This window comes from Zonotrichia leucophrys, chromosome 1A (assembly GCF_028769735.1).
Source record: "Zonotrichia leucophrys gambelii isolate GWCS_2022_RI chromosome 1A, RI_Zleu_2.0, whole genome shotgun sequence".
NCBI lineage: Eukaryota > Metazoa > Chordata > Aves > Passeriformes > Passerellidae > Zonotrichia > Zonotrichia leucophrys.
Genome location: NC_088170.1, coordinates 72,017,985 through 72,042,824, shown reverse-complemented (window position 1 = coordinate 72,042,824; position 24,840 = coordinate 72,017,985). Strand labels below are relative to the sequence as shown.

Sequence of the window (24,840 nt, the reverse complement as noted above, 5' to 3'; positions counted from 1 at the left end):
CCCCTTACCGGGTGTGGGAATGGAAACAAACCCCGCTCCAGGGCCCCGGGAGCTGCCTGGGACCGGAATGGGCACGGCGGGGTTTGCACAGCCCGACCGGCCGGGTGCTCCTGGGGCTGCCTCGGGGACGGGACCTTCGGCTGGGGCGGCTGCAGCCCCACAGGTGCCCCCGGCCCCTCCATGGGCACCCCATGGGCCCCTCTGACACCGCCGGCTCCTGCCCTGCTGCCCCAGTTCAGCGCTCCAGGGACACCCCATAACCCCCCATGGCAGAATCCTGTACTCCCAGGGACACCCCATAACCCCCATGGCAGCGTTCTGTACTCCCAGGGACACCCCATAACCCCCCATGGCAGCGTTCTGTACTCCCAGGGACACCCCATAAGCCCCCATGGCAGCGTTCTGTACTCCCAGCACCCCAGGGACACCCTACAAATCCTCCTTCCCCAGCATTCCCTGCTCCCACGGCCCCAGGGACATCCTATAAACCCCTTCCCCAGCATTCCCTGCTCCCAGCACCCCAGGGATACCCCACAACTCCCCAGCATTCCCTGCTCCCAGCACCCCAGGGATACCCCATAACTCCCCAGCATTCCCTGTTCCCAGCACCCCAGGGATCCCCCATAACTGCCCAGCATTCCCTGTTCCCAGCACCCCAAGGATCCCCCATAACTCCCCAGCATTCCCTGCTCCCAGCACCCCAGGGATCCCCCATAACTGCCCAGCATTCCCTGCTCCCACCGCCCCAGGGACCCCCCGTGTCCCCAGCCCCCCAATCCCCCGGGTCTCCCCACACCGTTACCCCTGGCCCCGCCCCATCCCGCTTCGGACCAATGGCGAGGCGGGGGTGTGTCCCGAGGCCACGCCCCCGACCCCGGCGGACCAATGGGCGTGGCGGGGCGTGGCGGGGCCCGGCCCCACGTGCTGGCGGCGGCCGCGGGGCCGGGGATGGAGGCGGCGGGAGGCGGCGGAGCCCCGGGCCCGGGCAGGGCCCGCCCGGGACAGCCCCAGACACAACCCCAACCACAGCCACAGCCCCAGGCACAGCCCAAGGGCCGGGAGCTCTTCAGGAGCCAGCGCAAGGAGTCCGAGGTAAGAGCGCGGAGCTCGGTGCCGGCACCCCCGCGCTCCGCCGGGACCTGCTGTGGCGCAGGGGGGGTCCCTGCTCCGGGTTTGGGGTCCCTGCGGAAGGAGCCTTATCCAGGACTGGGGGAGCTCCCGGACTTGGGGGTGCTCCCTACCCCAAACTGGACGCTTTAGGGGTCCTGCGATGCCCAGCCCGGAGCGGGGAGCCCCAGGGGCACTGCCAGACCCAGCTGCAGAGTTTTGGGGTGCTGGCTCAGCCCCAGCACTGGCACCTCCGAGCCCCACGCTCAGAGCCGCCAGCAGGGTTTTGGGGACCCACCTGGGCCCTGGGCTCCCCCACACTCTGCAGATTTCCCTTTGTCCCTCACCAAGGTCCGGGTGCCGCTGTCCCGTTCGTCCCTCCAGCCCCGATAACCCCGGGGCACGGGGGAACCCCCAAACCCCGCTGGGCGGCTGCGCCCGTGCGGCTTCGTGAGTGCCGGGCTGGGAGAGCAGGACCGGGATCAGTCACCGGGATCCCGCTGTGATCTGGTGTCCCCGGTCACCCTAAAGGCACCTCTGGGGCTCCCGAACCCCCACAGGGTCCCTGGGAGCGGTGTCCAAGTGGTGTCCCCGACTCGTGAGTTTGGGCTTTGCTTTGCTCGCCCCCTCGGTCCCTCAATCTCTCAAAGCGGATTGGGGCTGCCCGCGCTTTGCCGAATTCCTGCCCGGCTTTGAGCGCCCGAGCCGCGGCGGGGCTGCAGAACCGGGCTGGGAGCGGAGAACCCCGCGCTGCCGAGCCCAGGGCTCATCCCGGAGCGCTCCTGCCTCATCAATATTAATGGCCACGATGCGCATCGGCCCCAGCCCGGCTGCCGAGCAGGGATGCCGAGACTCGGAACGGGAATTATGATAATTTCCTTGATTACCCATTCATGTGTTCCCTTCCCCGGGCCAGGGCGGCGCGGTGCCGGCCTTGGCTCGTGTGGCTGCGGCCGCCCGCTCGCTGCCCCGCCGGAATCCTCGGGCCGAGTTTCATGCTCCAGTTCCTCATCCGCAGGGGAGGAGGGGGAGAGCAGAAAGGCAAAGCGCGGCCCCGGGAGCTGTCAGATCTGCGGCGCTGGGCACGGAGCTCGGGGATCCGCAGCATCCTCCCGCGGGCTTGTGCTTTGAACCGGCCCCGGGGTTTGTGTTTTTAGGGCTCTGAAATGCATCAGACATTCAGCGGCATTTTGTGTCGTGCCTTTGCTTTCCCTGGGATTTGAGAAATGCTGGTTTTACACACGGCTTCCACATTTCCGCCGTGGTTTAAGCGGCCCCGCACGGACTCCCCGCTCCAGCCCTGCGAGCGGCGGCTGGAGCAGCTTTGGCGCAAAGGCTGCGAGCGCTGGCAGCCATCCCGCAGCCCAAAATATCCCCGGGGATGTGCCAGCCCCTCGTAACCCCATCCCGCTCCCCGCAGGGCTCCGTGGATTGTCCCAACCTGGAATTCGAGTACGGGGATGCCGACGGCCACGGCGCTGAGCTGGCAGGTGAAGCGGGTTCCGGGCGCTGCGTTGTTGTTTCCCGGTGCCCGGCGGGCAGGGAAAACGAGAATCCCGCCGGGATGGGGGATGGACACGGAGCGGTGCCGGCCCTGCAGCAACACAGCAAGCGGGGTTATTATTAGAGAGCCGCTCGCTCCCTGGGGACGCCGAGGGACCGTGGGGACACGGGGGTTGCCCCGCCAGCGCCGGGGTGGCAGCAGTGTCCGGTGACAGAGCCCAGGCGGGAGGTGCCACCCAGCCTTTATCGGGCGGCTCTGTCCTTGTCCCCGTGTCCCTCCAGCTGCCTCTGCTCCCTAACCCCGCTCCCGAGCGTGGCCGGGGAAAATGGGGTTATTTATAGCTCGGTGTATCTCAGCTGGCCTGGCAAAAACACATTTCCTCTGCAAGGGATCCTTCCTCCTTCCCTGCAGGATCACCTCAGTCCTCCGTGGTGCTGCTCAGCCCCTCGGGGCTGTAGGGATTCTGTGGGGACAGGCAGGAATCCTTTAGGAACAGGCAGGAATCCTATGGGAATAGGTAGGAATCCTATGGGAACAGGCAGGAATCCTTTAGGAACAGGCAGGAATCCTATGGGAACAGGCAGGAATCCTATAGGAATAGGTAGGAATCCTATGGGAACAGGCAGGAATCCTACAGGAACAGGCAGGAATCCTTTAGGAACATGCAGGAATCCTTTAGGAACAGGCAGGAATCCTACAGGAACAGGCAGGAATCCTATAGGAACAGGCAGGAATCCTATGGGAACAGGCAGGAATCCTATAGGAACAGGCAGGAATCCTATAGGAACAGGCAGGAATCCTATGGGAACAGGCAGGAATCCTATAGGAATAGGTAGGAATCCTATAGGAACAGGCAGGAATCCTTTAGGAACAGGCAGGAATCCTATAGGAACAGGCAGGAATCCTACGGGAACAGGCAGGAATCCTATAGGAACAGGCAGGAATCCTATGGGAACAGGCAGGAATCCTATAGGAACAGGCAGGAATCCTATAGGAACAGGCAGGAATCCTATAGGAACAGGCAGGAATCCTATGGGAACAGGCAGGAATCCTTTAGGAACAGGCAGGAATCCTACAGGAATAGGTAGGAATCCTATGGGAACAAGCAGGAATTACAAAGAGCAGGTGCAACATCACCTGTCCAAGTCCAGCCCCTGTTTGCAGGACCCAAAATGTCCGAGCTGCTGGGTGTGGGATCAGTGCAGGTCCTGCCTGGGTGTTCCTGCATTCCCTTCATTCCCAAACTGCTTAAGTGAGAGTCCAAATGTCCCCTCAAAAATCCCAATGAAATTGGAAGTGCAGCTGGAGCTGGGAACAGCTCCAGGATGAAGGGGATGAAGGGGATGAGTTTGGGGATGAAGGGGATGAGTTTGGTGCCCTTGGTGCTGCAGGAGGGCTCAGGGAGCAGTTTAGGTCTCTGTCCCGTGTCTGCCTGGATGCACAGGGATGCTTCCCAAGGAATTTGGGGATGAGGGGGAGGGTGAAGCCCCTCCTGCTGATCCCTGTCTCCATCAGAGCTGTACAGCTACACCGAGGAGCCCGAGCTGAGCCACAACAGGAGATGCTTCGAGGAGGATTTTCACACTCAAGGTACCAGCCCTGGCTCAGCGCCCCTGGCCTGGGGCAAGAGCAGCCCCCGGGGAAGCCCCTGGTGGACTCGTGTCCCTTTGTCCCCTTTGCAGTGCCGGACAGGAGGTGGCTGGAGCTGGACAGGGCTCAGCAGAAGGCCTATGTCATGCACCTGCTGGATGGGCTGGAGGTGGTCAACAGGGACAAGAGGCTGCGAGTGGCACGGGCCATCCTGTACCTGGCACAGGGTGAGGACACGTCCCCCCCGTGCTGGATGTGGCCTCGGATCCGCTGCCCTGGGGGTTTGGGAGAAGCTTTGCACGGGGTTGTGCCAGGCTGGGCAGGGTCCCGTGGACTCCAGGGGTCCAAAGGCAGATCCTCCCTCACCAGGGTTTCTCTCTGGGGCCTCTCCAGGTGTCTTTGGGGACTGTGACAATGAAGGTGATGTCCTGCACTGGTCTCGGCACAACAGCTTCCTCCTGTACCAGCTGGGAACCTTCTCTGCCTTCCTGGAGCTCCTCAACATGGAGATTGAGTGAGAGGACTGCGCTGCCCTCGCCCTCCTCTCCCTCCTTGTCCTCTTCTTCACTTCATTCTTTCTTCTCACCCCTCCACTTCTTGGACTCGATGACCTTGGGGGTCTTTCCCAACCAAAATGGTTCTGTGATTCTCTGATCTGCTTTCTCTCCTTCTCTTCTTCCATCCAATTTACTCTCCTCCTCTTCATCTTCTTCCTCCCTACTTTCCTCACCTTCTTCTTCCATCCTCCTCTTTCTCTTCTACCTCCTCTTTCTCCTCATCCTCTCACCTTCCTCCTTTTCATCTTCTTTCTCCTCATCCTCCTCACCCTTTTCCTTTTCATCTCCTTTTTTCATCCTCCTCTTCCTCTTCGTCTTTCTCCTCATCCTTCTCATGTCCCTCATTTCGTCTCCCTTCTCCCTGTCTTCCTCACCCTTTTCTCCTCATCCTCCTCCTCTTCATCCTCTTTCTCCCCATTGTCCTCCTGCCCCCGGGGAGGTGCCCCAGCCGTGTCAGCTGTCCCGTGAGCATTCCCAGGGCTGCCTGGGTGGGATGAGGGGCTGGCCCTGAGCTCTCCGTGCCCTGCAGGAACAGCCAGGCGTGCAGCAGCGCCCTGCGGAAGCCGGCGATCTCCCTGGCCGACAGCACGGAGCTCAGGTACCCCTGGTGCTGGCAGGGTTTGGGGACATCTCTGGGGACACGGTGGCCTCATGCCAGCCTGCTGTGCTGTCCTGGCAGGGTCCTGCTCAGTGTCATGTACCTGATGGTGGAGAACATCCGCGTGGAGCAGGAGACGGATCCCCCCGAGTGGAAAAGCTGCCGGGAGACCTTCAGGATGGAGCTGAGTGAGCCCCACAGTTCACTGTGCCCCTGGAGCTCCCTTTGTGGTGCTGTGCTGGACCAGCAGGGCCAGCTCAGGGCTGGGGGATCAGCTCTGACCCACTCCTGCTCCCCTCTGCGCAGGTTTCCCTGTGCACACTGAGGAGCCCTTTGCTCTGCTGCTCTTCACCATGGTCACCAAGTTCTGCAGCGGCCACGCTCCACACTTCCCCATGAAGAAGGTCCTGCTCCTGCTCTGGAAGGTGCTCCTGGTGAGTGCAAACCCTTCCTTGCTGCAGGAACTTGGAGCCTGGATATTCCCCACCACTCAACCCAACCGTGACGGGGTTATTTAGGGTGGCACCGGGAGCTCACACAAGGAAACTGTTCCTTCTGGGATGGTTGGGCTGAGGATGTGGGCTGGGGGAGGAATCTGGAGAAAGGAGTGCAGGGGTGCCTTCCCCTCGGCTCTCCTGGTGGATGGCCCCAGCTGGGAGCTGCCCGGGAGGGCTGCGTGCTCCGTGGGTGCTCCGTGGGTGCTCCGTGGGTGCTCGTGGGTGCTCCGTGTGCGCTCCGTGTGCACTCCGTGCTCTCCCCGTGTGTGTCCGCAGTTCACGCTGGGCGGGTTCGAGGCGCTGCAGGCCATGAAGGTGCGGCGGCGGGAGGAGCTGGGGCTGCCGCCGCTGCCCGAGGACAGCATCCAGGTGGTGCGGGGGATGCGGGCGGCCTCGCCGCCCACCTGCGCCATCGAGCTCGTGGAGCAGCAGCAGCAGCAGCAGCAGCAGCCGCAGCAGCCCAAGCGGAGCCACCGCAGCCGCAGGGTGAGAGCGGGAGCGTCCCCCGGCCCGGGAGGGGTTCCCTGCACCGGCAGGAGGAGCTCGGAGCGCTCTGGTTGTAATTCCCTTTCCCTTCCGAGTGCTCCGGTGTTTTCCTGTTCTAGGCTCACGGAATTGTTTGGGTTGGAAGGGACCTTAAGGACCATCCAGTTCCAAGTGACACCTTCCATTAGATCAGGTTATGACACCTTCCATTACATCAGGTTTCTCACAGCTCCAGCCTGGCCTTGGGCACTGCAGGGATCAGGGGCAGCCCCAGCTGCTCTGGGAATCCCTTCCCAAAATCCCAGCCCAGGCTCCCTCTCCAGGGAATTCCCTCCATTCCCAGCTCTCCCAGCCTGGCATTGGATCCATCCCCACCCCGACTCCTCTCCAGGAAGGGATTTTGGGCTCTGGGGGCTTCACTGGCAATCTCAGCACTCCAGGAAGGGTCTCCCTTCCCTTTGCCATCCCCAACTTCCATAAAAACCCCTGGGGATGGATTCTGAGTGTCCCAAATGCCAGAATGGTTTGGGTGGGAAGGGCCCTTCAAGCCCATCCCATTCCAAGCCCACCATCCCAGGCTGCTCCAGCCTGGCCTTGGGCACTGCAGGGATCAGGGGCAGCCCCAGCTGCTCTGGGAATGCCAGCCCAGGCAGGAATTGCTCATTGCCAAGATGCCACCCATGGCTGCCCTCTGGCAGTGGGAGCCATTCCCTGGGTGCTGTCCCTGCAGGCCTTGTCCCCAGTCCCCCTGCAGGCCCTGCCAGGGGCTCTCAGCTCTCCCTGGTTCCTTCTCCTGTCCAGGTGAGCACCCCCAGCTCTCCCAGCCTGGATCCCTGGGAGCTGAGGGGCTCCAGCCCTGCAGCAGCTCCGGGGCCTCTCTGGGCTCTCTGCAGGTGCTGCTGCCGTGTCCCAGGGCTGGGACAGCTCTGCAGGTGGGGTCTCACCTGGGCTCAGGGGCAGAATCCCCCATCCCCTGCTGCCCAGGCTGGGGGACCAGCCCGGGGCTGGGGGGATTTTGGGCTCTCAGTACACGTGGTCAGAGCACGTCCAGTTTTCCATCCACCAATTTCAACTGCAACAGATCAGCCCCATGGCGTGTGTTTGATCCAGAGGAAGCCAGAGGACATCCTGAGCTTATGGCAAAGGGCTGATAAGCACCAGGGAGCAAACTGCTCACAGCAAGTTCCTTTTTTAGCTCCGCTCTTGGAGTTGCTGTGTTGTGTTCTGGGGATGGAAATGCTTTTTGCTAAGGAAGAGATGTCAGCTGGAAACCCCAAAAGTTAAGGTGAAAAATGGGATCGCACCTCCTAGAGCAGCGAGGTTAGAGGTACAGAAGGAATTATTCTTGTGCAGGCTTTGGTGGCAAGAGCTAGGAGGGAAATCCTTACCTGAGGAACATCTGAGAGCGTGATCCTTTCAGGACGGAGAGATCTGGTGCCAGCACCTGAGAGGGAAATAAAATCCTTGAAGTGACTTGAGTGTTTCCTTCCCCTTGTGCTGCAGCCCCTGATGAAGCAGGACAGCTTGGATATCTACAACGAGAGAGATCCCTTCAAGAGCGACGAGGGAGGGGTTGATGAGGAGGAGAACGACGATGTGGACGGCGGGATGGAGGGGGAGCTGGAGCTGGTGGAGCGGGACGCGCTCATCCCCGCCCTGCCGGCGCAGCGCCTGCCCATCGAGAGGGTGTCCTTCCCCAAGGGGCTGCCCTGGGCCCCCAAAGTCAGGTACAGCCACCGGTGTCACCCCCTCCGCCCCACACCTACCTGTCCTGGAGTCCAGTGCAGTGTTTTGGGAAGTGTTTTGGCCTCTGGTTGAATTGAAGTGACTCCGCTTCTCTTTTTTGTTGGTCCTTTCTGGATTGGCCACTTGCCACGTGTGGTGTGTAAATTCTGGGGAAGAGCTCAGCTAAACCCAGCCCAAGGCAATAAATGGGCAAACCAATTTACTGCCCAATAAGTGGCGATCCAGTTTGGATATCCCAGGCTGTGCTGGGGCGCTGTGGGAGCGGGGTCAGCTTTCCCAGCCAGGTCCCAGTGGATCTTGGTAGCACAAAGTCCTTGACTAATCATCCTGGGAGCTGGCCAGTGACACCTTGTTGGGTGAGCAGGACCCTGTGGTGCCAGGTGAAGCCTTTTTTAATGGCAGAGAAAACCACCTTTAAGGATAAAGGAATTGGTGCTTTGCCTTCCTTCCTTCCACACATGAAATGAGGGAATGTTAGGAAAAGAGGGTGAAAACCTCTTCCTCTTTCCCTCTGATCCATCTGAGGGTTTTTTTGCTGTTCATCCCAAGCCTGGATTTAATCCAGTATCTTTAAAACACAGGAGCAAATAGATATTTTTGAGATAGGAGCAGTGACAGGGTTAAGTCAGTCTGTCCAGAGCATTCCTGGCAGAAACCCAGCAGGAATTGGTTTCCCACATGGATCTCCACGGTGGTGCTGTGGTGCTCCACGTCACTTCACGCTCTCAGCTTTGAAATCCAATGGCTGCTGCTTTCCTTGGCTGCTGGCTGGAGATCCAGCTGGATTCCTTTCTGTCCAGGAGAGCCCTGGCTCACAGCTCATGTCCTGCTTGTAGTGCAGAGCTGCCCAGCAGTTCCCATGAAAGATGCCCAAGGTGGACAAGATGTCAGCTTGCTGTGGGAGCAGCGTGTGCTCTGACAGACCGTGGAGACAACATTTGTTCTCCCAGAGCCAGCAGATGCTCCTTGGAGATGTGTGTGAGGAGCACAGGAGGTGGATCCAAAGGTGCTGCTTGCAGAAATCTCCTCTCCATTTACTCACACGTTCCCGTGGAGCTGCACAGCAAATACAAATGGTTTAGGTTCTCATTGTCCCCAGCCAGTGAGGGCAAATGTGGGTTTTGCCCACTGCTGTTGAGATCTCTGGGAATCAATCTGAGGTTGTGATCTTGTCCGTGGCTGTTTTCCAACCTTCTCCTTGTTTTTGTCTCTCTGCTGCTCCATCAGACAGAAAGACATCGAGCATTTCCTGGAAGCAAGCAGGAACAAATTCATCGGCTTCACGCTGGGACAGTGAGTGTGCCATCCCCAAAACCTGCCCTGCAGCCTCCGTCAGTGGGGGCCAAGCACAAAGCTCAGGCTTTCCCAGCTCGAGGCATTGCCAGAGCTGCAGCAATGAAAGCAGGGCTAGAAAAGCGTGTTCCTGGAGACACTGCTCCCCAGGGACCTCTTTCTATTAAAAATCAGACCTAGCCCAGAATAAGTGACCGCTGGCCCAAGCCAAGAGCTGGTTTGATGTGAAAGGCAGCTGAGACAGTTTGGTGTCCACAGCAAATTACCCAGTTTGTGGATAAATCAAGCTGTGGGTGCAGGGGACAGGCCCAGCAGGGTACATTCATTTTTAGGTACAGTGCTGGGCTCAGACTGGCTCCAACCTATTTCTGATTCAATCTGATTTCACCCAGATTCTGATTCAATCTGATTTCACCCCAATGTCTCTCCTGCCTCGTGCAGGCATGGTGGGGAGGAGGTGGGAGGGCAGCAGCTGAGGCCAACACCTCTCCCAATTCCTGACCCATCTGGGGTGCATTCAGCAGACTCCAGGCTCCCTCTTTTACCTGTTAGAACATAGAAATGTTTGAGCATGGATGTCCTTCCCAGAACTGACCTTCCTTCCTCTCCCCAGGGACACTGAAACCCTGATAGGGCTCCCACGGCCGATCCATGAAAGTGTGAAGACGCTGAAGCAGGTGAGATGGTGGCTCCATGCATGGCATGGCATGGGGTATCCACCACGTGGATCCTCCTGGCCACCCTCCCTGAAACACCCTTACTGCAGGGAGTAAATGTTGGGTGCCACAGGAAAAGCTTTTGGAGCTTCTTGCAGGAATTGGGGCAAAAAACTAAAAACTGAGTCCTCAAGTAGCCTCTCCAGCATTTTTACCTTCCCTTTATCCAAGGTGTGGCATTCCTGTTTCCTGGTGAATGTCTGTCGTGTGTTTTGAAGGCGACAGGCTTTCAGAGCTGGGTTTGGACATGGATTCCCAATCGTGCAGTTCCCAGGGGGAAGCACAGGCAGCCTCAGCTCCTGCAGTGCTCTGTGGGGAATGAGGCCCCTCCAGAGGCCACCTGGCCCCATCCAGGGTCTGGGCTGTCTTTTGGAGGCGATTGTCCCTCTAGTTCCTTACAGAGAGCTCCTAGAGGGAGCAGGGGGAAGTAACCCAAGGCAGAGGGGTGAGGGGCTTCAGGGATGTCCCACTCAGGGATGAGCTGCCCGTGGCTCTGCTGTGCCCTGCACCCTCACTGGGCATTGCTGTGACCATCGCTGGCCGTGTTTCCTGTGACACTGTGACACTGCTCTGCCTCTGTCCGTGTGTTTTGCCAGCACAAGTACGTTTCCATCTCGGATGTCCAGATCAAGAACGAGGAGGAGCTGGAGAAGTGCCCCATGTCTCTGGTAAGAAGGAAGGGCTTCACCCCATCAGCAGAGAGAAGATGGGAGGTTTCCAAGGTGTCACATAAATCCATGTTTATTTTTGCTTCATTTCCCCTTGTTTTTAATGTTTCTCTGCCCTAGGGGGAAGAGGAGGTGCAAGAAACCCCTTGTGAGGTGTTGTATCGAGCAATGTTGTACAATCTCCCCCAGTACATGGTAAGCCCCTGTCCCTTAAAGGAAGGAAAAGTTCTGGAGTAGGGAATGGTGCCAGTCCAGGAGCTGCAGAGCTCAGCGCAGGAGGGGGTTCAGGACCTGCAATGTCAGATTTTGGTGGGAATCCTGAGCAGAGCTGGGAGGAAAGTACAGTCCAAGAGGAGGATTCAGAGGGTTCTGAGATGGTGATTGGGTAACATGGGCTCTGTAGGGAGAGACAGAATTTAAGTTCATTTAAACTTCAGGTATTCTTTGTGCTGTTTTACCCTCCCTGCCAGAGCTCAGGCACCTGTGATGCCTTAGCTTAAGGGTCAAACAGAGCTGTTGGCTCTCCACACTTGTCCTGCCTGTCAGAGGTTGAGTGTGGCCTGGTGAAACCCTGTAGGGTTGGCTTGGAGTTGTCCAGTTCTGGCAAGTGAAGGGGAAGGAAGGAATTCCCTTTCCTGGGCCATGCCCCACACCTGCCCTCTCCTGCAGATCGCTTTGCTGAAGATCCTGCTGGCTGCTGCACCCACCTCCAAGGCCAAGACTGACTCCATCAACATCCTGGCAGACGTGTTGCCTGAAGAGATGCCGTAAGTGCCTCACCAGGTGGCCACCGGCCATCCCAGCCTTGCCACCAAGGCTTGGACCAAGCACAGGAGCCAGTAGGTTTGGGGGGTCCAGATTTGGGGTATCTGTTTGGGTAGGTGTGAATTACAGCTGGCACCAGGGCAGAGCTGTGAAAGCCAAGGCAGTGACGCTGCCATGATTCGAGTGCAGCCACTCCAAGCTAAGTGGCACAAATGATAAAATCCTGCTAATTGACCCAAATCATAAAGATCTGTCAGCATGCAGGAGGTGTCCTTCCTACTGCTCCGCCAGGATTCCTGATGGAGAGCAATCCACCTTTTTTGAACGAATTTTGGCATCACCAGGTGGGATGGGTGGAGATGGGAGTCCCAGGAGGACGTGGGTGCTTGGTGCTTGGTTTCATAGAGCTCACGCAGGTGAAGGAGAGCTCCAGGGTCCCTTGGCTCCCTGCTGCCAAGCCAGGAGCTGCTTTCCCTCCGCGCAGCATCACCGTGCTGCAGAGCATGAAGCTGGGCATCGACGTGAACAGGCACAAGGAGATCATCGTCAAGAGCATCTCGGCGCTGCTGCTGCTGCTCCTCAAGCACTTCAAGCTGAACCACATCTACCAGGTGGGCCTAGGGCAAGGGATGGCCCCTGCCCAGCTGGGCTTGGAGCTCCTCATCAACCCTCTCCTGGAAGAGTTTCCATGAGGAGCTGTAATCACATTTCCACAGCTCTGGGATTTGTTCAGGGTTGCTCAGGTTGGGATAACCCCACTTGTTTTGACAACACCTTTCCTACTCACACGGCAGGAGCTTTTAGAGTTCTGGGAATATCCACTCAGGTTAAATTTAGGAAATGGCACCAGGCTCCCTGGCAGAAGGGGGAAGAGGAAGGGGATTAGGCAAGACTCTTTTGCTCTGTCATCTCCAGTGCCCAGAAATAGAGCTGGGAAGGACCTCACGAGGTCACCTACTCTGGTTTTGGCAGGGTCGGGTTCTTGGGGCTCCAGTTTCAACAGAGGCAGAGATCTGGGTCATAGTTGCAATCTGATTTTTGTTCCCAATGTGGTTTTTGTTCCATCTGCATGGCACCAATCAAACTGCACCCACTCCAGGGCTTTCCTTGGTTAAAAAAACCCAAGGACTAATCTGAGCTGTGGCCCAGTTCTCCACTCGTTCTGCAAGTCAAACAATTAATGTTTTCTAATTTTTTCTGTTAAAGCTTTCAGCACGCTACAAATCCCTCTGCGTTACAAAACCCACTGATATTTAACTGAGGATAAATATAAATCCACGTCCTGGATTGGGTGAAATGAAACCAACTCCCACATTTTTACAATCCTACATTTGTTCTGCTCCCCCCGCTCACCACAATCCCTTCATTAATTTTTCTCACTTCAAAGCAGCTCCTCTCCTTTCTTCCCCCCAGGCAGGAGGGCATTGCAGCCTGCTGCTGAGCCTGGAGAAAGCTGCAGGGTTCCCTGAATCCCCCTGATCCTGCTTTTCTTTGTGCCTGATCGGGGTGGTTTTGTTCTTTCTGTGCCCAAGGTGGTCTCGGGGAGCAGCATGAGAACTCCAGCAGGTCTGAAGTGAAGGAACCACTGAACCACAGAATGGTTTGGGTTGGGAGGGTCCATTACTCACCAGCACTTCCCAGTGCTGTGTCATCTGTGCTGTTGTGTCATCTGTGGTGTGCCAATGCTGACAGCTGGCACCAGGCTGAGATGGGAACAAACTGTTCCTTCCCTCTCAAATTGGAGATCTGGATGGAGAGGCATGGGAAGGGCAGGATGGGATAGGACTGGGTTTTGGTGCAGTTTGTGTCTTTAGAGGGCGGGAGAGATTTGTTGTAGTATTGAACTGCAGAGTGGTTTGGGTTGGAAGGGACCTTGAAGACCATTTAAAGCTTTGAGGGAGAGAGGAATTAAAAGCAAGTAGGAAAATAGGGATATTGTTTCAGTCAGAATTTCTGAGGGAACTGGGATTAGTGTGTGAGAGCAATAGGGTTTATTGTGTTTTCTCATGTAATAGCTACAACCCTTCCCTCTTCCCCACACACCGTTTTTCCACAGATTTAATTTTGAAAAGCCGTGAGGTGCAGCTACTCCCAGAGCACTGCTGTGAAGCGTGCGTGTCCTCTCTGTGGCAAATGGAATTTTCCAGCTGCTGTGCATGACACAGACCTTACACAGCAAACCCCAGGGACAGAATGCTCTGTGGGGTGTCTGGGGCAAACCAAGTGCTCTGCTTTTGGCTGGGGAGAGGTTTCCATTCCCAGGTTTCCATTCCCAGGTTTCCATTCCCAGGTGGTGTCCGGTTATCTGGTTTGTTTGAGGGGCCTGGAAAGGCCCGGAGTGGCCTTGGGGCAGCCCGCGTATCGAAGGACGAGAAGAGGCTTCAGTTCTTTTCTCGGTCTCGGTGTTTATTAATTGTTTATCTAAAAGATTTTCTTTCAGCCCGACAGAGCTCTGCTCAGCAGCCAGCCATGAGCACACTCCCTGCCCTCCCGGGCAGCCACGTATCTTTATACCCACGGTTACATGTACAGTATTTATCATTTTTCCCCAATACCATTTATTCTTATAACTCGGTGCACTCTCAGTAATGACCAATCCAAAGGTGCCACCGTGGCCAAAGAAGATGGAGGAGAAGAGGAAGAAGAAGAAGGACAGGACACGCCCCAATTCCTCCATCTTACTTCTCTAAACCCCCCTGTACATAAATCCTAAACCCTGTGTCTCACCCTCTAATTAACCAATCCCTTCACCATTCACCCTGGTGAAGTCCTCCTATCCTCATCCTGTGTAGGGTCAAAGTGCAGCCACCAGACACTTCTGGCAACATTCCAGGAGTCCCGAGCCCCCCAAGGTGGTCTCGGTGGCTCAGCATCTCAGGACTGAGATCTTGAGATCCGACAAGGTGGTGCTCCCAGCTAACGCTGACCTGTTTCCCTTCTCTCCCCCAGTTTGAGTACGTGTCCCAACACCTGGTGTTTGCCAACTGCATCCCGCTGATCCTGAAATTCTTCAACCAGAACATCATGTCTTACATCGCTGCCAAAAACAGGTACAGCCCCTGCTGGGGGACAGATGGGTGATGGGGCAGGAAGGCTTCGTGCTTTGTCCCCCCTTGATGTCCTGGGGGGACCCAGGTGGCCTCACAAGGCTTTGGGGTGTCCTGTCCACCACAGAAACTTGTGGAGGGAGCAAATCCCTTTGGCATGATGAGGATGACTGGATGCTGGGTTTCCAATCTCATAGAATAGGCTTAACCTTTAAAATAAAGTAGTTTTCATCTTCACGTGGACTGCTGGGGAGCCATCCAGTGCCACCGAGCATCTCTGGGCCACAGCTCCATCCAGGCCAGATGGGATGGGCTCTTCCAGGCCTTTCCCACTTTTTGTAGCTGTCATTCAGCTTTCCTGACTCCTTCAGGTTTTCCCTAGCTGTCACTGCCCTTTACTGCTGATCTGAGAGAGGCACCAGCCCCGTTTTGGGCAGGGCACTGGCTGGACCACCGTGGATCAGAGACCTGAGACAGCACAGATCTCTCACAGCCCACCATGGCAGGATTGCTCTGTTTGGAGAGGAGCTCCACAGGGGTGTTGGGATGATAAAAAGATCCTTTTTCTTCCTTTCTGATGCTCTTTTTGTGGCTCTTCAGCTGCGTGTGTAGGCTGGGCTGTCTCCTGCACGGTATGGTTGTGTCTGTGTGAGGAGGCATGCATAGAAAAATAGGAAGTAGTATGTTGATCCTGCTGCTGTAAATATTTCCACTTTTGGTCCTGTGTTTTTTAAGTGAGGAGGAAACATATCCCAGGAGCACTCAGCTCCCTCCTCTGCTCTGGGATGGAGGTTTCACAGGCAGGAAATGCACCTGGGATGTGCAGCTGAACGCTCTGAGCCACGGAGGTGTAAATTCCAGTTCTGGCTGTAGTTCATTGACTGCTTTCACAAATTCCACAGGCCTGGAAGCCTTTGAAAAACATGATACTCTAAATATTCGCTCACCATAAATTTTCCTGCTGCCAACCCGATGCCTCCCTGTGAACCTCCGATCTATTTTGTTTTCTCCCCTTTTCAAATATGCACATGAATAACTCATCTGTCATGTCTTAATGGATCCAAACCCTTTGTGTCCTTATTAATGGACTCAGGATGGAGCTTTGGAGCCAGGAGGCATCGATGTGCTCCATTAAGCTGAGGGCTGGGCAGTGCTGAGGCTGGGATCCCCTTTGGGTGCTGGAGATGGAATTGTTCCCCACCCAAAGCACCTGTGGCATTTCCAGGCACAGAGCAGGAAGAATGTTGCAGATTCCTGGGTATGATCATACAGATCACCTGAAAAACTTCTCTCTTGTTAATTGCTGGTATAGAAGGGCTTGACAGCTGGCCTGCAAGCAAAGCTGCGTTCATAGAAGAAATAACAATTGATGATTTTCCAGTGTATCCATAGCAAAGACAAGGCCATCAGCATAGAAACAGATTAGAAAAGATACATGAAAATTTTTGTAAGCTAGACTATGTACATAAGTAGATGTGTATACGTGCCTTATTAAATTTCTGTAAAACTTTTGCCACTTATATTGATATTAATTGCTTTGCACCAATGAATTTAAGTTATTGTGATATAGTTAATGACTTAAGATCACGCTTTGTTAAGAGAATATAAGCTAGAGAACACACAGAATAAAAAACCTTTTTTCTTCTTAGACCCTGATGACATGTGTGTCACATCCAGCCTAACACTGGTGACATTTGGTGACATTTGGCTAACGACCCCCTTCTTTCCTGTTTTCTGCAGCATCTCTGTCCTGGATTATCCCCACTGCACGGTCTGTGACTTGCCTGAGCTCACAGCAGAAAGCCTGGTAAGCAGCACAGAAAGGGTTTTTGTGGCCAAGATTGCTTTTTGTGACAGCATGAGGAAGGATTTGGGTTTTCTGTTCTCTGTCTTCTTTTTCTGTAGTCCCCAACCTTTCCAAAATTGGAAATTTTTTTCCCCTCCAGGCTTGAAAATCCCTCCCATCACTATTCTGAGTCACTGTCAGCTGTGGGGAAGTGGCACTGCTGGTGTTGGGCACCCCATAAAAAGAGCTGGGTTTAGGGGTTTCCCTTTGACAGAACAGAATCACAGAATTCTGAGATTGTTGTGGTTGGAAAAGACCTCCAAGATCATCAAGTCCAATCTTTGATCAAACACCACCTTGTCCCCAGCCCAGAGCCCTGAGTGCCACCTCCAGGAATTCCTTGGACACCTCCAGGGATGGGGTCTCCAAACTTCCCTGGGCAGCCCCTGCACACCCTTTCCATGGGGAATTCTTCCTGATTCAACCTGAGCCTCCCCTGGCACAGTTTGAGGCTGTTTCCTCTTGTTCTGACAAGACTCTTGTGCTTTGAGAGAGAATTTACCCAGAGGCTGTTGCCTCCCAGGTTTTAATTGCTCTGAGCACTAATGTTCTGCGAGATACCAGCTTAAGGAATGAACCAAATTCCCCATGGAGAGGAGCCTGAAGTGTTCCAGAGGATGGGCTGGGCAAACTCACAGACCACAGATGGGATAATAACGCTGGCAGTGTAATTGTTATTATAATTACAATAATTCAAGTGCAGAGGAGGTTGGACTTGGCCAGCACAGGGAAAAGCTTTGGGGTTAACAGGAAATAATGGGCAGAAAATGGAGACCCTAAATCACTGAGAAGGAGCCTGAGCAAATCCACTCTGGGCAGGGATGATCTCATGGTGCTGCTGCAACCTGAGGCCTGTGCTGCTTTCCTTAGGTGTGTAAAGGTCAGAATCAGCAGAGAGATTTTCCCCAGGTGCAGGGGCTGCTGAAGGCTGGGTGTCCCCATCCCGCCCTGCAGACTCCGCCGTATCCTGGACCGATGGGGACATCTAGTGACACTTCAGGGAGGGTTTCATGGCTGTGACACTTCAGGGAGGGTTTCATGGCTGTGACACTTCAGGGAGGGTTTCATGGCTCGTGCAGTGCTCACAGTCAGCCTTCAGGCTGTGGGGGAAAACTGAACCTTTTCAAAGAAAATACTCCCAGGAGGGTCTGGACAGTTTGAGAGCTGTCACGTTCCAGGACAGCACCTTTCACTTTCCCCCAGCAGACACGGATGTTATCTTCAAGGGAGAGCAATTTGATTAGAAAATATGCAGAAACCGCCTTGAGTTTTACCATGAGGGTTCATCTCAGGGAGGATACCCATGAAAGTAAGGATTTAATAGGAATTAGACACACCCTGCTACTCGAGGCAGACATTTGTGCGCGTATTTATATTTTTTCAGCCAGCACTTCATGCATTGTTTTAGGGTTTTTTGCCACTCTGATGAGTGATTTCTACACCCCAGCGTAACACATTTCTCAGAGGATGTCACAGATGATTCTGCTCCCAGTGGGTTGAGCACAGGGATGTGTGTTGGTTGTCCCAAGGAGAGCCAGGATGAATCCAGCTGTGTCCCAAGGGGGCCTTTGGGTGACTGCTGTCCCCACCCGGTGTAAATCAGGAGTGCCTGAGCTGGTGGGGGATTCAAATCCTGCCCAGTCCCCATCTCCCCTCTCCTGTCACTCCAGAGGGGTCTGCAAAGGGCTTAACCCACCCCTTAGAAGGGGGATTAAAGTATTAAGGTATTAAAGCTTGTTTGGCCTGTTCCCTCCTCCCATAAATCTGATGGAAAGACCCTCCCTCCTTCAATCTGTAGAGACAACATCAGACTGGTGACAGACAAATCCATCAGCCTAAGAAATGGATATTGGCTTATTCCACTGGGATCTTTGGGAAAATTACTTTGTGCAGAGGGAGCAGGTTAGGTCTGGGCACCATGTGGCACTGCAGGGACACTGCAGTTTGGGACCCCCAAAGCACCAGACAGCATCCACCAGCAGCTCAGTGACATCCTGGTGACATCCTGGTGACATCCTGGTGACATCCCACCTCTGGCTGCCCCTCAGGCCCTGGCAGGGGCTGCCCAGGGGGGTTTGGAGTGCCCATCTCTGTCCAAGGAACTCCTGGAGGTGGCACTCAGGGCTCTGGGCTGGGGACAAGGTGGGAATCGGTCACAGCTGGGACTCGGTGGCCTTGGAGCTCTTTTCCAGCCTCAGTGATTCCTTGGTTCTGGCTGGCACCTGCCTTTAAAAGCCAAGGGCTTGTGCTGGTGGGATTTTCTTGCCCAGATCCTGGAATGGGTTGGGATTTTGCCCCGAGTTAAGAAGGCTGTAGCTGGCTGTGAGGGGTTTATAAATTCAGCAGCCTTTGTTGTGCACTAATCCCCAAACAGGATTTCTGTGGGACATTTCTCCTGGGCTTGGAGCTGTTCAAACATGGAGCAAGTTACTGCAGAGGTGGGATTAAATCTCCAGGTGCCACGGGCAGTATTTCCACAAGCTGGAGCTGGGGCTGTTTACAGTTACCTCATATTTAAAACAATGTCTCAGCAGCTGGAGGGGTTTTTGTTGCAGAAAGGTTTCATCCTCTTGATACAAACGTTGCTATTGTCATCCTGTGCTGATCCGTGATTTCCTTTGACTGGAAATGTGTGCCCCAAGCATGAATTAATTGAAATAGTTACCAAAAGCAGTGGTGATCACCAGGCTGAGATTTGCTCTCTGGCTGTAAACAAAGAATACAAATCTACCACAAAATATATTTCCCATGATGGAATAATGGGATTTATCCCATTATTAGCTCCTACTCTAAATTAAAAGCAGATTAAAGTTGGAATGTTTCAGAAGGGTTATCATCAGCAGATTCTGGGGAAAACCAAAGTGAGGAGGAAGCTTTGCTGCTTGTCACAAATAAGACTTGTGCAGACAATAAAAATAAAGATTTCTGCCTAAGGACATCTCTGTGGCGGTGCTGATGAACGCTGTGGTCAGGGCTGCACTTCTCCCCTTGCAGGAAGCTGGAGACAACAACCAGTTCTGCTGGAGGAATTTGTTCTCCTGCATTAACTTGCTGAGGATCCTCAACAAGCTGACCAAGTGGAAACACTCGAGGACAATGGTAAGGGGGTGTCCCCTCCCCTGGGACCCTCCAGCGTTTCACCTGCAGCATCTCCCTGGCTCTGCACAGCGGGTTCAGCCTGGCCTGGTGCTCAGGGCTCCTTGTGGAACTGCTGGAGCTTCTGCTCTTCATCATCTTCCCTTTCGTCTTCCACAGATTGAGCCTTGAATGCAGAAATACTTTTTCTCCTGCAAATAACATTATTGCTGTGATCCTCAAGCCCCGTGCAGAGTGTTGGTTTTGCTGAACGCTCCTGTTCTCCCTCCTGGGGGTTTGTGTGGCTCTCCAGCTGTTGGTGCCCACATCAGCCCAGATGTTTGTGTGATTCCCCAGCTGTTGGTGCCCACACCAGCCCAGATGTTTGTGTGATTCCCCAGCTGTTGGTGCCCACACCAGCCCAGATGTTTGTGTGGTTCTCCAGGTGTTGGTGCCCACACCAGCCCAGATGTTTGTTTGTGTAGATCCCAGGTGTTGGTGCCCACACCAGCCCAGATGTTTGTGTGGCTCCCCAGGTGTTGGTGCCCACACCAGCCCAGATGTTTGTGTGACTCCCAGCTGTTGGTGCCCACACCAGCCCAGATGTTTGTGTGGCTCTCCAGGTGTTGGTGCCCACACCAGCCCAGATGTTTGTGTGGATCCCCAGGTGTTGGTGCCCACACCAGCCCAGATGTTTGTGTGGCCCCCAGGTGTTGGTGCCCACACCAGCCCAGATGTTTGTTTGTGTGATTCCCCAGGTGCTGGTGCCCACACCAGCCCAGATGTTTGTGTGGCTCTCCAGGTGTTGGTGCCCACACCAGCCCAGATGTTTGTTTGTGTGATTCCCCAGGTGTTGGTGCCCACACCAGCCCAGATGTTTTGTGTGGCTCCCCAGGTGCTGGTGCTCACATCAGCCCAGATGTTTCTGTGATTCCCCAGGTGTTGGTGCTCACACCAGCCCAGATGTTTGTGTGGCCCGCAGGTGTTGGTGCCCACACCAGCCCAGATGTTTGTGTGGTTCTCCAGGTGTTGGTGCCCACACCAGCCCAGATGTTTGTGTGGCTCTCCAGGTGTTGGTGCCCACACCAGCCCAGATGTTTGTGTGGTTCCCCAGGTGTTGGTGCCCACACCAGCCCAGATGTTTGTTTGTGTGGCTCCCCCAGCACCCTGCTCTGATGGCTGTTGCTCTCCTGGCAGATGCTGGTGGTGTTTAAATCAGCCCCCATCCTGAAGCGGGCCCTGAAGGTGAAGCAGGCCATGATGCAGCTCTACGTGCTCAAGCTGCTGAAGATCCAGACCAAGTACCTGGGGCGCCAGTGGAGGAAGAGCAACATGAAGACCATGTCTGCCATCTACCAGAAGGTGCGGCACCGCATGAACGACGACTGGGCCTACGGCAACGGTGAGTGCTGCCCTGTCCCTCTGTCCGTGCCTTTCAAAACTTCACTTTGCTTCACTTGCTTTGGCCCAAAACCTCCAAAATTCCTGTCACAGCTGGGCATTTCTTCCAGAAGTTTCACTTTGCTTCACTTGCTTTGGCCCAAAACCTCTAAAATTCCTGTCACAGCTGGGCATTTCTTCCAGAAGTTTCACTTTGCTTCACTTGCTTTGGCCCAAAACCTCTAAAATTCTTGTCACAGCTGGGCATTTCTTCCAGAAGTTTCATGGCACCATTCTGCACCGTCAGATTTAGAGCTGGTGAAAGCCAGCTTTGAAAATACCGTGATTCTTTTCATATTATAAGTTAATAAAATATGACATAATGTCATGGTTCTTGCAGCTTTTCAATGTCATTCATAGCTGCATTTGCACAAATTTAAAAATATTTGTGGTTAGGAGCTCATAATAAGCTCATGAGGTTTTAAATCTTTTAAGTCTTCATCCCTGCTTCAGTGGTCAGTGGAGTTTTTTAGTAAAAGTGGTGGGGTCTTTGTGAAAAAATAATATTATAATTATAGAGAGTCCTTGGAGCACCCTGGCTCTGCACAGCGGGTTCAGCCTGGCCTGGTGCTCGGGGCTCCTTGTGGAACTGCTGGAGCTTCTGCTCTTCATCATCTTCCCTTTCGTCTTCCACAGATTGAGCCTTGAATGCAGAAATACTTTTTCTCCTGCAAATTACATTATTGCTGTGATCCTCAAGCCCCGTGCAGAGTGTGGGTGGTGCTGAACACTTCTGTTCTCCCTCCTGGGGGTTTGTGTGGTTCCCCAGGTGTTGGTGCCCACATCAGCCCAGATCCAGGAATAATTACATTTTTATGGGCTATCTTAAATAGTCCTTAATGTACGAGTAGTTATATTTTTATGGGAAATGAAAATGCACACATGAGATTTGGTTAGGAATAATAATAATAATAATTAGGAGTGACTCTGGTTAATTCACATGAAACCTTCAGCCTTTCTTTTGCTCAGGCCTTGCCAGAGCAGTGTTTCCCACACTATTTGGGTGCTGTCCCTCCTCCCCCGCAGACATCGACGCCAGGCCGTGGGATTTCCAGGCCGAGGAGTGCACGCTGAGGGCCAACATCGAAGCCTTCAACAGCCGCAGGTACGACAAGGCGCAGGACTCGGAGTTCGCGCCGGTGGACAACTGCCTGCAGAGCGTGCTGGGCCAGCGCCTGGAGCTGCCCGAGGACTTCCACTACTCGTACGAGCTGTGGCTGGAGCGGGAGGTGTTCTCGCAGCCCATCCGCTGGGAAGAGCTGCTGCACTGCCAGTGACGGCCCCGCTCCTGCCGCCGCCCGCAGGGCCGGGCTGGATCCGGGGGTTTTAGCGCAGCTGGGGAAAAAAATCTAAACTTTCCAAAGAGACCTGAGTGGTCTCTGTGTGCCCTGCAGACACCTCTTTTTGGAGGTCATCCTGTGACTCCCTGGAGACCACAGAGCGTGGGTTGCAGAGTGGGCTCAGAGCCCGGGTGTGTCCCCGTGCAGGCTGGGGGTAAGGTGAGGATTCCCAGTGGGAATTCCATCCCTCCCACACGGCCCACGCTCCTTTGTGTGGGTCTGTGCTGGCTGCTGATGTGCTCCCAGCACAGGCACACAGGCTGGCTTGGGATGGAGACAGCATTCTGTGCTGTCCCTGGGCTGGCACTGCTGCTGCTGGGGTGGCACAGCCCAGCTCAGAGCCCTGATGCCACCAAGGCCAGGTCCTGCATGTCCCCTGGACACCCACCTGTGTCACCTTGGCACCTCTGCTCTCCTCCACCTGGCATTGTTGGGGTCACACAGCCCAGCTCAGAGCCCTGGTGCCAGGTCCTGCACGTCCCCTGGACACCCATCTGTGTCACCTTGGCACCTCTGCTTTCCTGCAACTGGCACTGCTGGGCTGGCACTGCTGCTGCTGGGGTCACACAGCCCAGCTCAGAGTGCTGGTGCCACCAGGGCCAGGTCCTGCATGTCCCCTGGACACCCATCTGTGTCACCTTGGCACCTCTGCTCTCCTCCACCTGGCACTGCTGCTGCTGGGGTGACACAGTCCATCCAGCTCAGAGTGCTGGTGCCACCAGTGCCAGGTCCTGCCTGTCCCCTGGACACCCACCTGTGTCACCTTGGCACCTCTGCTTTCCTGCACCTGGCACTGCTGGGCTGGCACTACTGCTGGGCTGGCACTGCTGCTGCTGGGGTGGCACAGCCCAGCTCAGAGCCCTGATGCCACCAGGGCCAGGTCCTGCATGTCCCCTGGACACCCATCTGTGTCACCTTGGCACCTCTGCTTTCCTGCACCTGGCACTGCTGGGCTGGCACTGCTGCTGCTGGGGTCACACAGCCCAGCTCAGAGCCCTGATGCCACCAGGGCCAGGTCCTGCATGTCCCCTGGACACCCATCTGTGTCACCTTGGCACCTCTGCTTTCCTCCACTTGCCATTGCTGGGCTGGCACTGCTGCTGCTGGGGTGGCACAGCCCAGCTCAGAGCCCTGATGCCACCAGTGCCAGGTCCTGCATGTCCCCTGGACACCCATCTGTCATCTTTGTACCTCTGCTTTCCTGCACCTGGCACTGCTGGGCTGGCACTGCTGCTGGGGTGGCACAGCCCAGCTCAGAGCCCTGTGCCACCAGTGCCAGGTCCTGCATGTCCCCTGGACACCCATCTGTGTCACCTTGGCACCTCTGCTCTCCTCCACCTGGCACTGCTGCTGCTGGGGTGACACAGTCCATCCAGCTCAGAGCGCTGGTGCCACCAGTGCCAGGTCCTGCATGTCCCCTGGACACCCACCTGTGTCACCTTGGCACCTCTGCTTTCCTGCAACTGGCACTGCTGGGCTGGCACTACTGCTGGGCTGGCACTGCTGCTGCTGGGGTGGCACAGCCCAGCTCAGAGCCCTGGTGCCACCAGTGCCAGGTCCTGCCTGTCCCCTGGACACCCACCTGTGTCACCTTGGCACCTCTGCTCTCCTCCACCTGGCATTGCTGGGGTCACACAGCCCAGCTCAGAGCCCTGGTGCCAGGTCCTGCATGTCCCCTGGACACCCACCTGCCACCTTGGCACCTCTGCCCTCCTCCACCCTCACCCACCTTCATTGCAGCGCCAGCTGTGCCGTTCCCAGCTGTGGAGCCTGGAGATCCCTTTGCTCTCCTCCCTGAGTGTCACTGGCATTGCACATCCTCTGCAGCCCTGAGGGGACAGCAAATACAAATTAAACAGCCCAAGTTTTACCCAGATTTTCGCTTGTTTGGGGCAATGTCTGTGCCAGCTCTTGGGGTGGGGAGGGAAGGTGCTTTGGTGAATAATTTATGAGGAAAACAGTGGATTCTGTGGTCCATAACTTTCAGGATGAACAGGATATGGAGCTGTAAATTTTCTGTCAATTTAATAACTTAATACTTCAATTAAATAATGAACATTACACTTGGGTAAAGCTGCATTGCATGAGGGTGGCATTTGTCAAAGCATTGTGTGTTCATATAGGGCAGGGAAGCCCAAAATAAACAAGTGTTTGTTATGGCAGGATTTGTGCTAATTGCTTAAATAATTAATTAGCTTGGGAATGTTTCCTTCATGGGGTTTGTCCAAGGCCTTGTTCATGGAAATGGCATTAAGCCTTTTAAAGCCTTTTAAAATATGCTTTTGTTCAAAATAAACCAACTTTTAAAGGACGCCTCTTTATTTAAGCTTTTTCTTCCTGTGTCTTAATTTAAATGCTTCTTTTTTATTATTTTTTAAGGATAAAAACATCCCCCAAACTCAGCCCTCACCCTTGCCCATCTCCACTCAAGGAGAAATTGAATTAATTCATAAAAAACTTAGAAAAGCCCTTGGTATTTTGCTCAAACCTTTTTTTCCCCAAAGTGTCTTTTTTCTCCACAATATATTAAAAAAAAAGTAACCAGTTCGGACCCAATGTGCATTT

General features: G+C 54.9%; 1 protein-coding gene across 2 annotated transcripts; it reads left to right on the top strand.

Annotated features, from left to right (window-relative positions):
• The first annotated feature begins 918 nt into the window (after positions 1–918).
• On the top strand, positions 919–24,577 carry STRIP2 (striatin interacting protein 2). Of its 2 annotated transcripts, XR_010438725.1 has the most exons (22): positions 919–1,092; positions 2,528–2,597; positions 4,127–4,201; positions 4,294–4,428; positions 4,595–4,715; positions 5,288–5,356; positions 5,438–5,544; positions 5,663–5,790; positions 6,130–6,339; positions 7,843–8,066; positions 9,313–9,378; positions 9,992–10,055; positions 10,691–10,762; positions 10,883–10,957; positions 11,432–11,529; positions 12,012–12,138; positions 14,477–14,577; positions 16,315–16,381; positions 19,415–19,519; positions 20,693–20,897; positions 21,962–23,554; positions 23,938–24,577. XR_010438725.1 is itself a non-coding variant. In XM_064703115.1 (21 exons), exons 1-21 carry the CDS (start codon positions 949–951, stop codon positions 22,210–22,212), a joined length of 2,514 nt encoding a protein of 837 aa, XP_064559185.1. In that variant the 5' UTR covers positions 919–948; the 3' UTR covers positions 22,213–24,577. The 2 variants fall into 2 exon arrangements, 1 of the variants encoding a protein (XP_064559185.1); XM_064703115.1 differs by having other exon boundaries at positions 21,962–24,577.
• The last annotated feature ends 263 nt before the right edge of the window (positions 24,578–24,840 follow it).

Bases quoted from the DNA above. Each gene is read 5' to 3' on its own strand.
- STRIP2 (XM_064703115.1), top strand. From the start codon at position 949: ATGGAGGCGGCGGGAGGCGGCGGAGCCCCGGGCCCGGGCAGGGCCCGC. The intron at 9,379-9,991 runs GTGAGTGTGCCA...TCCTCTCCCCAG, and splicing joins ATCGGCTTCACGCTGGGACA to GGACACTGAAACCCTGATAG. The intron at 10,763-10,882 runs GTAAGAAGGAAG...TCTCTGCCCTAG, and splicing joins AGAAGTGCCCCATGTCTCTG to GGGGAAGAGGAGGTGCAAGA.